This window comes from Syngnathoides biaculeatus, chromosome 13 (genome assembly GCF_019802595.1).
Source record: "Syngnathoides biaculeatus isolate LvHL_M chromosome 13, ASM1980259v1, whole genome shotgun sequence".
NCBI classification, from domain to species: Eukaryota; Metazoa; Chordata; class Actinopteri; order Syngnathiformes; family Syngnathidae; genus Syngnathoides; species Syngnathoides biaculeatus.
The window spans coordinates 2,270,667-2,281,993 of NC_084652.1; the positions used below are offsets into that span (position 1 = coordinate 2,270,667).

The following is an 11,327-nucleotide window of genomic DNA, read 5'->3' on the forward strand; positions in this document are numbered from 1 at the left end:
ACGACCACCAAGCTTCTGAGAATCTCCTGCTGCAACATATTAATACAGAAGAGTATTAGGTCCACAAGTGGGAAATAATTATGATCATACAATTCTGTGAATGAAATAACAACGCTAACACATCCGCGGCTGCACGAGGGTCACATGGTCACTTGGCACAAGAATGGCATTATTGTTCTACATTTATGAGCCCAGAAGTGTTGTGAAGAAATGTTTGCTGCAATTATGACTTTGACGCATAACAAGTTATTGATTGTCAAAATTGCATTTTGACTCCACGACAGATTCCAGTTACGTCGCCGCTGCGGAAATGTGAGCGGGTGACGTGTACCGTAATTTCTGGCCTATAAACCGTGACTTTTTCCCCCCCCCACAGACTTTCAACCCTGCGTGAGACCGGTGGAATATATGTCCCGAGGAAGTGACTTTTACCGGTCCGGTCCGGTCCTGTTAGCGCTGCGTGTTACTGCCGTGTCTCAGTGATTTTTACCAGTATGTTTTTTTTAACCGGTATGTTTTTTTTTAAACCTGTTAGCGGGGCACTAGCATTAGCGTGGTGGGGCTAGCATTAGCGCAGTGGAGCTAGCGTTAAACTCTCCGCGTACCGTCTTTCTTTGTAAATATCTCGTGTTTCAATGTGAGCACTTGCGGCTTTTACACGGGTGTGGCGTATGTATGTACCAAATGGTATTTCCTTTACAAATGTACTGGATGAGACTTATAACCAGGTGCGCTCTGTAGGCCGGGAATTATGGTATTAGGAGGAAAAATATTGTTCCAACTCAAGAATAAAGCTTTACGGTTTTGAAAATAAATTCATACCGGGACAAGAATGAAGCCATTCATGGCTGTTATTTTACAAGAAAATGGCAATAACAGGATGTTCAATGCGCTCAGGACAAGAATATTAATTAAAAAAAAAAAATAAATCAACATGGGAAGCTGAAATTTCCTCACACAAATTTATTCAGTTCAACTATCAGAAATAACACAACAGTTATGTCCTACTTCTGACAGGTTGCATTTGATGGCACACGAGGTGAAAAGCGAGGAAGAAAACGACAGACTGGACAAAAAACGTCTTGCTGATGATTATGAAATGTGCGAAGACTCCGATCCTGACTGCGAGCGCTCAAAGACGTCGAAAGTGCAGGCTTTTCTTTGCATAGCTGATCGGCGATAAAACGACCGGGGGTGGGGGCGACGTGTTGTCGTACCGACGGGCGCATCTCGATGGATTCAAACGTGAGGGCAAAGTTATTAATGTTGGCAATTCAAAATGTCAAACTCATACTGGAAAACATTGATTTGCGAGGAATTTGGCTTCTGAAAATGTCGTTACCGGCTCGAAAGTCTACACATCCCTGCCCGAATGAATGCCAGGTTTTTGGAGGGAAAAAAATAAACTACCGGGATGGTGCCATCGCATAAATTCATGCAACTCCTTCAATCTTGCAGTCGCCCCGTCGGCAGTCGCCCTAATCAGTTTTCTTCTTGGATTTTGGATCGACATCAAGGTCTGGGTCATTAATGTTCATAATCAGCTTTAATGGCCAAGTATGTAAGAACACACAAGGAATTTGTCTCCGTCTGTTCCTTCCATATTTTCTCCACTTGATGATGGAAATTCTTTTGCACCCATCTGCCAATCGATGGCTTTGGACAACGAGATTGGACCGCGGCTTCCGGTCTAAAAAAAGTGTCAGGAAAAAAAGTTGACCAGAACATCTGAAATTTCACCCGTTCCCTCAGTCGTAAGAGGGTGTGCACAGTTATGCAACCACATTCTCAGTTAACCTTCGAGGGTGTACACTACAATAATGCGCATCCCCCCCCCCCCCCCCAATGGAGCTGCACAGGTAATTGTTCTGAAATGATTTTACAGGGATGTCTAGACTTTATATCCACAAATTTGACTTTTTGAAGACATTTTTACAATCTTCTAATTGACGGAGATGCGCCAGTACGTGTCGCCATCTCAACAAAACGCGAGGACTTTGGAAAACAACAAGGGAAGCTTGGGACGCCTTTAAACCCCCCAAAAATGAAAATAATAATAATAATTCCAATGAGAATGTCGTCAAACGCGAGTCCCGTCTTCTCGCTTTCATATTTGGGATTCGTGTAAGGCGTCTTTACATCACCGACACAACCCACACACACGGGACAAAACAAAAGCAAAGACAAGTTGCCGATTTCGACCGAAACGCCGATCTGGCTTCGTTGCGGCCGTCGCATCTTAAGGCTCGGTTAGAACAGGTCGCCGCTTACCGTCCGTACGACCGCAAAAGACATCTCGGTAGGAATTGTCTCCACACATTTTGGCATTCGACGCATCAGCGTGCGTAAAAAGAAATATTCCCACGTTCAGTACATTCTGGACCCAAAGGAAGACTTACAAGACTCAAAGTTGGACACCATCTCCACAGGAATTCTGTATATATAAATAATGTCCGTTTGGGGCGTTCTGCCCGCGCCTGGCCGGACATCTAAAGAAGCGAGACAATAATCTTTTGTGCGCCATCTGGCCTGCGTTGAAACCGACTCTCTAGCGCCCTCACTGGGACCTGCACGGGCGTAACTCGGACCTGCGAGTTTCCCCCCCCTGCCCTGATTTAGGTCAGCGCCAACAAAGACTGCGCCGCAGAACGGGCCCAGTGACATAAAAATTGAGCGATGCGCGAACTGTCACTTGAGCAGTTGGATCGCCACGGCTTGAAATGAAAGTACCCGCTGAAATTATGCGGGATGTTCAGGAAATGAGAAACTTCCAATGGCTTTTTTTTTTTTTTTTTTTTTTTTTGCTCACGCACATCACAGAAGCATGCAGGCACAGAATTTGAACTGTCCACTTTCCACCAAGCAATATCATTCAGTTCAGTTTTGTCCCCACCCCCCAAAAAAAACCTCGTTTTTGCACCCTTGCGATCGAGTCTCACGGCAGTCCGTTGCACTGGAAGTCCAATGGACCTTTCCGACTGGTGATCTTAAGCTCCGCCCCCTTAGCTACAGTTGCCATGTCCCACAAGCTTCCAAAACGGCGACTGAACAGAACGTGTTTCAAGTCGATTCTCTATTGTGTATTCCAAACAATATTGCGGTATGTTTTTTTTTTTTTGCCAAATGCGTCAGAATTGTCCAAGAGAGTTCGATAAAGAGGTCTCAACTATTTCACGCAAGGATATGTACACAGAATAACGACTTTGGACGGAGCCGGACGCGATGTCAGAGTTACAGCCAATTGTTGGCGATAGATGCAAAAAAAAAAAAAAACCGCCTCACAAACTTCATATTGAAATCGTACTGCGCATGGAAAGCAGGGTGAGTACTTTTTACTTGGAAAGATCACGAGTAACATCATTGTAGTCTTTAGAAGTGAGTGGGTTAAAAGTCCGATGTGATCCAAATGGGCAAATCGACATTTCTCTTGCACGACATGGCGCCTGACATTTACGTATCATTAACGTGACTCTTCGGCATAAAAAAATGACACACTTCGTTCAGCGGGTCAGTGATAGACTAACAAAGTGAAAGTTGTTCTCCTGCACTGATAATAATGAAATCCAACTCAGAGAATTTACTTCTCCCTCACTTACCTCCGCGCATACAGCCTCGCCGGAGTTTGTTGATATGGTCCACATTTAGTTGCACGTGCGCCTTAACAAATCGTAGACACTTGGTCCAACTGTGTTTTCGGCTTTGGAAAATGAATCAAGCGGGCCCCTTGTAATCTTTCATCAGAATTGCACGTTCCCCAAGCGCATCTGAGGACCATTTTCTTCGTAACATGCGCTTCTCCAAGCGCAGGCTACTGACAACCGGCATTGCTTGTGGGACAACATGGCGGCAGGGGCGTGTCAAGACGATGCGGCGATCTGATTGGCTATTTTTGTACGAGCGATTGACGGGTCGGAAAGGTCCATTCCAATTTGATGCCGAGATCTGATTTTGGTACACCCGTATGGCTGCTTTTCCACTGACGGAACACACGGAACAACACGCGCGTGCTGACGGACGAACCACCGAGCGATCCGTGCGTTTACGCTGCCGTCGACTTGGCAGATATTCAATTTGATTATTCTTCTATTTACGCTGTCGTGATACTTGATAGAAAAGCAAAGTTGTGTGGCTACAACTACGCAGTGTAAATTGGGCCCGTATGAATAGAAAATACAACTTGTAAACAAGCCAAGAACAAGCACAAAAATGAAATAAAATGATGCCTTCCGTGGCGGTCGGACCGCGACAAACTGAACTTCAGTGGTTGGAGGAAACGTGGTTTAAAAGCGCCGTCGCCATCTTCCTCAAACTACATTTGTATTACTCAAAACACGCAAAACACACACGCCGATCGAGTGGTCCGAGTCGTCTTTGCCCGCAAAGACTTAACGGCGGGAAAAGTTTGAGAAAGCTTCTTATTGAGAGAAATGATACATTTACAATATGGTGGCCAAACGTTAAAAGAAGCATGCAACGCGAGCAAAAAAAACAAAAAGCAAAAAACGGTGACATATCAGTCTTGTTTTCACTCGAGCCCCCGCGGGAGGGAATTTCAGGCCATTTTTTGGCACAACCGGTCCGGCAGGGTATCGCTTCTCCTGCGCAAGAAGAGGCGGGGGAGGCCCGCTGACGCGTTAACTATCGCTGCCCGCCTTCGACGATTACAACGGCAAAACGCAGCTGCTAACGTAAGGCCGCTCCCGTGACGAGATGCACGTGGACGTAAAAAGTGAAATGTCACCGCGGTTGGTGGGGCGGGGCGGGGTCGGGTGGGGGACACAGGAGTAAGTGGAGCCGCGAAGCGTAAACAAAACGGTCCGTTCACCTCGCTGCTCGTGGGACCTTTCGGGGCGAGGGAACCAAGCGGCGTTTTAATCTCGCTTGTCGGACGTCTTGGACTGCTCCCTCTGGATCATGCAGCGGCGCACGATGCTGTCGAAACTTCCCAGGTAGAAGAGGGCGATGGTGCGGAACAGACCCATGGTGACAATCTGCAAATGAGATGCCGTCACAAACACACCGCTGCAGCTAGAAAGAAGATGAATCGCAACCCTACGCCGTATTGATGCATGGGAAATACAAGCTCTCTGCGGTGCGCCGGCTCCCTCTTGTGGTAGGTGAAAGAATCACTGAATTAAAAGGTCCAACTGTGCATTCTTAGTGAATTTTTAAATCTCGCACGTTACATTTTTCTCCTTTCAATACAATTCACATGTAAACATTTGTGTACAATAGTTACATTTAATCTTTTAGAATTGTTTGTTTTCAAACATCAGTAATTATCCATTTATTAGAAGGTATTTTTATTTTCATTTAAGCACAGCATTCGTGTTCAAACTGAGAATAATGTTTTCGTGGCTGACAATAATTATGTTTTTTTTTTTTTTTTTTTTAAGCCTCAACGAGCGGCACAGTGGAGCAGCCGGAAAGCGTTCTGAGGTTGTGGGTTCAATCCCGGACCCGCCTGTGTGAAGTTTGCATGTCCTCCTCGTGCCTGCGTGGGTTTTCTCCGGGCGCTCCGGTTTCCTCCTACGTCTTGCCTCGTGTATGAATCGCGCCCTACATACAAATAAAAACCTACCTCATCTTGTAATTGAACTTGAACACGCGAAGCAATATTATCGTTAAAGCCCATAGTGCAACGTGTACCAAAAGCACTGCCGTTCTGCTGTCATGAAATACTTTACTCTCGAAAATCCCTATTTGGATAATTCCAAAAAACAATCATCTCAAAATAAGACCATGAAAACAAGTAGATTTCTGCCAACATTTGAGAAAATAAACAGCAGTTCGTGTGTGTACCTGCTGGAGACCCTCCGTAATGGAGGTGACGGGCGACATCCCGCAGGTGAGGGCTGACAGCATGTAACCGTCTGGCCCCACAGAGCTGTTAAAGTTTCCCTGCTGTGGAAATGGAAAAACAACATAAACACGCTTGCATACGATCCATACAGCAGTCGTCATCATCATCCTCAGCTTCACTTTCAATGCGTCTTGGAGCAACTGCTAACTAACTTGTGCAAAGCGAGTAAAATGCAAAAACCGACACCTCTCCACGCCTCAATTAAAACTGAGCCGACGTGGAATGGACGCTAATTTCCGGCACGTAAGTCGCGCCATTTTTCCCACGCTCTCATCCCTGCGGTTTATGCGACGATGCAGCTAATTTGTGCATTTTTTCCCTAACGGCCGCAAGGGGAAAAGGTAAGCGTGAGACTGGTGGAATATATCTGCCGAGGAAGTGACTTTTACCGGTCCGGCCCTGTTAGTGCTGCCGTGTCTCAGTGATTTTTACTGGTGTGTGTGTGTGTGTGTGTGTGTGTGTGTGTGTGTGTGTGTGTGTGTATATATATATATATATATATATATATATATATATATATTTTTTTTTTTAAAAACCGGCCCTATTAGCACGGCGCTAGAGTGTGTGTACCGTCTTTCTTTGTAAATATCTCGCGTTTCAATGTGGGCACTTGCGGGTTTTACACTGCTGCGGCGTATGTATGTGCCAAATGGTATTTCCTTTCCAAATGTACCTACCGGGTGAGGCTTATAACCAGGTGCGCTCCGTAGGCCGGTGTGACGGTCTGAGCGCTGCCCCGTGCTGAAAAGTCTCCTTGTGATGAATGCGCATGCGTTACTAACAGGGGAACTCTGGGTACGTATTAGACGCTTACTGGGAAAACCCCCGGTCTCATAGTTCCCCTTTTTCTACATAGAGGGAGCTAAAAAGACATACACATATATGTACATTCACTGCGTTCGTCTTTCTGAGACGTCCGTAGCGAACACGAACACTCGACGACAAGTTGTCGAGTGGCCCACGTTGAAGGCCGGATGGGGATGTTTCAGAACGGCCAGAAGTTTACAAAATATACGTGCATGCGCGTTAATCACAACAAGACCTTTCAGCACCGGGAGTGGTCAGACCGTCACACCGGGAATTATGGTAATCGCTCACACGATTTATGTATTTTTGGCCAACTTCTTACCACGGCATCTCTGACAACAATCCTGGCCACTTGGTCTGGTTGACACACTCCGGAGGTTTCAGAGATCAATCTGGTTTCCAGAGGCTCAAAAGAAAGAAGAGACCATTGGTGTAAAAAAAAGTGCCGAACAGGACACAATCGTCGCACACGCGAGCGATGTTTACCTTCATCTTGTTTTCCTCAACCAGCCCCGGCGTGTCTGTGTCTGGCGGGAACGCCAGCGTCACGTAGATATTGTAAGGCTTCATCTGAGGAAGAGCGGCGTCACTAAAAGCGCGAGAAAGTCAAGACAGTCGGGCGGGCCTCCTAACGCTTCACCTCCATCTGCAGCGACTCGGCCAAACCGCGCAGGGCGAACTTGGACGGCGAGTAAGCCGTGTAGCCAAACAGGCCGATCTGGCCCGCCTGGGACGACACGAACATGATGCGCCCCATCCTTCGCTCCTTCATGGTGGTGATGACGGCGCGTGTCGGGTAAACGCTGCCCAGGTAGTTCACCTCCATCAGCCTCTGTTGGAGAAGATAATCAGAGGATTGTTGATGAAATCAAATCCGTGGGTGGGTCGTGAACTTCAAAGGTTACCCCACCTTAAAACAGTCTACCCCCACTTCCTCAAACTTTCCAGAAAAGGACGTTCCGGCACAGTTGACAAGCATATCGACAGGCCCCAACTTTTCCTGAGCCTGCATAAATGCAAATCACACTTCAATGCACAAGAAAAGGAACGCCAGCTGACGTAATAGCACAGTAATACCTGTTTTATGACACTTTCCACCTGACCGTAATCACTGGAAACATCCACTGATATGCAGAGCACCACCTGGTTCAGGAGAAACGTCCATACCTCGGCGACTCTCAAGAATAGAAGTCGTACTTTTTTTAATATTTGTAAAATATCATACCTGTTTGTCATTGATGGCAAATTTCTCCACCTCTTTTTTGGCTTGAATCAACTTTGCCTACGGGAAGGCAAACGCGCACGTTCAGAATGTGCAAATTCACGGACGGCTTTTCGTCAAACAGTGGCCTCCACTCGCAGACGCGCCGCCCCGAAGAATCGAACAGTGCCCGCCTGCACTTTATTAAACACGCTTCAAAACAGAAAATGTATTTATACGACAACTGGCGCCATGTATACTGATAATACAACAACATAAGATGTGGCATATAGAAAGCAAAAATAGTTAAAAAAAAATACAAACAACGACAAAAAAGACAAGGAGCGAGCACTACATTTTCCCCCCAATTTAGAGTATTATTTCATATCGTTGCAATAAAGTTGCATTTGGGAATAAAGACGGTGTAATGATGGGCACGTGTGCCCGACAGTTCTGACTTTGCACGTTCTCCCCGCCATTGTTGTGTGGGTTTTCTTTTTACACTCCGGCTTCCGCTTAAATTGCAAAAACATTCATGTTCAATGAAGATTAATAGGCAGCACGGTGGGTCAGCTGGAAAGCGTTGGCCTCAGAGTTCGATCCCGGACTCGCCTGTGTGGAGTTTGCATGTTCTCTCCCCGGTGCCTCCGTGGCTTTTCTCCGGGAACTCCGGTTTCCTCCCACATCCCAAAAACATGCAACTAAATTCGGTGGGTTGGAACAGCCGTGAGTTTGTTTTTTTTTTTTTCCATGACTCCGTAGTTACACTACCGTCCGTCTGACACCATGTTATGATCTTGCTGTCATGTTATTGAATAACGAAGACGTGAGTCCAACTGTACTTTTCAACGCGGGTGACATTTATTTCGCTTTCCCCCACCGCCAACCTCTCGAGCCCACTTCCCGATCTCTCGTCGCGGCCCGCTGACGTCAACACAATCACACCCCACTTGCTATATAAGAGAACTACTTCAGCCCGATCTAATAAAAACGAGACGACGCTTGCTCCCGCGTCATACGTGGCTTCTTTCTTTATTCCTCACTCCAGCACAAGTGTCTCAATCGCCTCTGGTTACACACTTCGTTTGTCACAGGACTTTCAAGAGAAAAGATCAAAAGGTAACCGTGGCCAGAACCTGACAGGATACACTTATTGCTTCCTAGCCGTGATATGTAGACACGATCTTTCCGTCCAAAACGGCGTCGTAAACAAAAAAACGCGTGGGTCGGCGTGACGTCAATGAAAAGTATCTATGCCCCTTGACAGCTCAAGCTGGGATAGGCTCCTGCACGCCCTGCGACCCTCGTGAGGATAAGCGGCAAAGAAAACGGAGGGATGGATGGATGGATGAAGATTCTTAAGCGTCTGCAGGGGTGAACGTGAACGCACGCACGTTCACCTCCTTGTGCCCCGTGATTGGCTGACCCTCATTTGGCCCAAAGGCTGGCCAATGGATGGAAAGATGCACAAGTAAAAGGAAAGAAGGCCCCGGAAATAAAAGGGCACGATGGAAATATGATGGTGACTTACCTCATCTCGTGCCACCAAAGTAATGAAAGCTCCTTGTCTGTAGCACTCCATCGCGATGCATTTACCAATCCCGCTGGAGCCTCCAGTCACCTGGAAATCGCACTCAAGTCAAGTGTTTATGCGCACACACGTGGACAGGGTTAGCTACCAAACCGCCCGTTACATATTTCAGCAATCCACGTAATACGAGATGACATTGCGCGTGGCTGAGTCGTGGACACAATGCACTGCAGTGTACTTTTTTTTTTTTTTTTTTTTTAAAGTTGGGGTCACGACCTGCGAGGGGCTCCGCGTGCCAGGTAATGGACCGCACTTTCGCCACACTCGTGACTGTTGTTACATAGTCGCGATCCTCACGCGCAAATCCACGAGAAAAGATAAGAAGGGGATTCAAGACGCTAGCGTGGAACAAGCGCGTCTTCAAACATGCCTATTAAATCATGTCACTCGTGTGGACTTACCACGACGTGGGCCCCGTTCAGTTTGAGCGGTTTGGGGCTAATAAGCGGCGATATCATGTACAAAAGCAGCACGAAGGCCACAACGAAGGCGGCGACGACCAGCAGCATGATGAACGGCACCAGCAGCCACCACGAATGGACAACAAGCCAACCCGTAATCGTCGAGCTCAAGCCTTCCACTTCCGAGGACATGGGGAATTGCTGGCAATGGTTAGCTTGTTTGCTAACTAGCTGGCCAGCTTCTGGGGGGTCGACGTCGCAGATTGCAGAGTAAGTTTGTCAAATATTCGGAGGGAGCGGGCAGGTTGAAATCCCGAGGTGGACCTTCGCTCGGCGTGGACAAAGCGTGAATCGGTACGAACCAAAAACAAATTAGCCAATGAAAGCGGGCTTTCCCCGCTTGCATGTGGTACGTGTAGTCCTCGTGATCGTCGGCCTACTATTGCGACCACGTAGTCTCGATCGTAAATAAACTACAACTCCCGGCAATGCAACGTGCCACCGTTCGCTTCGGGCACACAAAAGCCACCGATCGGACTGGACGGCTCATTGGCCACCAAAACTGCAGTCGCCATCCGCCATCTTGGTACTCCCACAACAACCATGACGACCTGTGTTAATCGCCAGTTTCGTGGCTGTGAGAAAACATTCCAGAGGTAAATTAGAAAGATTTACTTTGACATTGTTAAAGTTTGTTTGCAAAAGTTTTTTTTTTCAATTTTCTGATGAGCTTAATTCACTTGAACAAAGTTTTGTTTACAGTTGTTGTTCACTGTTCAATCTCCGCTTCACCTTTATAGGCCGATGTTTTTTTGCAAAAGAGCGATGTCGATATTTTCCCAAAATTAATCAGTGGATAAGCAAGAAAACACATTTTCTGTGATGAATTTCATATTACAGAACTCTGCAAATTGAATTGATTTTCAAAATCGAGGAAACAAGTTCAAATTTTCTGTCTGAGACAACAAATGAACAATGCGTTTAGCATGTATTTTCCCATCGCGAGTCCTTATTTACAAAAATATATCTGATTGACTTAAATTTTAATGTTTTTTATGACAAAAAAATGCTTTTTTTTTTTGCTATGTTATGAGTATAGTATAGTGCTTTGCGAAGTATTTTGGGAAAAGTTAACATGTCATGAAATCGGGCTCAAGATGCAAGGTTTGTTGGTAGTCAAGGTGTTATTATATATGTCTTTCCTTTGCACTTTTTTGGCTTAAAAACTCAAATTAAAAATCCTTCATGTTACCACAACTGAAAAAATGTCAAGCTCACGCAACCAGTTTTAATTCTATATGCCAAATTTAGAGAAAAACCCCGCCATAATCCAACCTGTAAACCATGTCCTCCACACATTTTGGGAGCACCAAGATGGCGGCCAACCTTCAACCAATCGTCATACCGCGAGATGTGTATTTTTTTTCAGATACGTGACAAAAGCACGCACCCTAGCGGCAAGTG

General features: G+C 46.3%; 1 protein-coding gene across 1 annotated transcript; it reads right to left on the minus strand.

Annotated features, from left to right (window-relative positions):
• Nucleotides 1-943: 943 nt before the first annotated feature.
• On the minus strand, nucleotides 944-10,465 carry kdsr (3-ketodihydrosphingosine reductase). Its single transcript, XM_061838574.1, has 10 exons — nucleotides 9,864-10,465; nucleotides 9,403-9,492; nucleotides 7,896-7,952; nucleotides 7,748-7,813; nucleotides 7,581-7,676; nucleotides 7,311-7,502; nucleotides 7,157-7,240; nucleotides 6,993-7,076; nucleotides 5,803-5,904; nucleotides 944-4,991 (listed from the first exon to the last, which is right to left on the minus strand). The coding sequence occupies exons 1-10, from the start codon at nucleotides 10,053-10,055 to the stop codon at nucleotides 4,872-4,874; spliced, it is 1,083 nt and encodes a 360-aa protein (XP_061694558.1). The 5' UTR covers nucleotides 10,056-10,465; the 3' UTR covers nucleotides 944-4,871.
• Nucleotides 10,466-11,327: the final 862 nt, after the last annotated feature.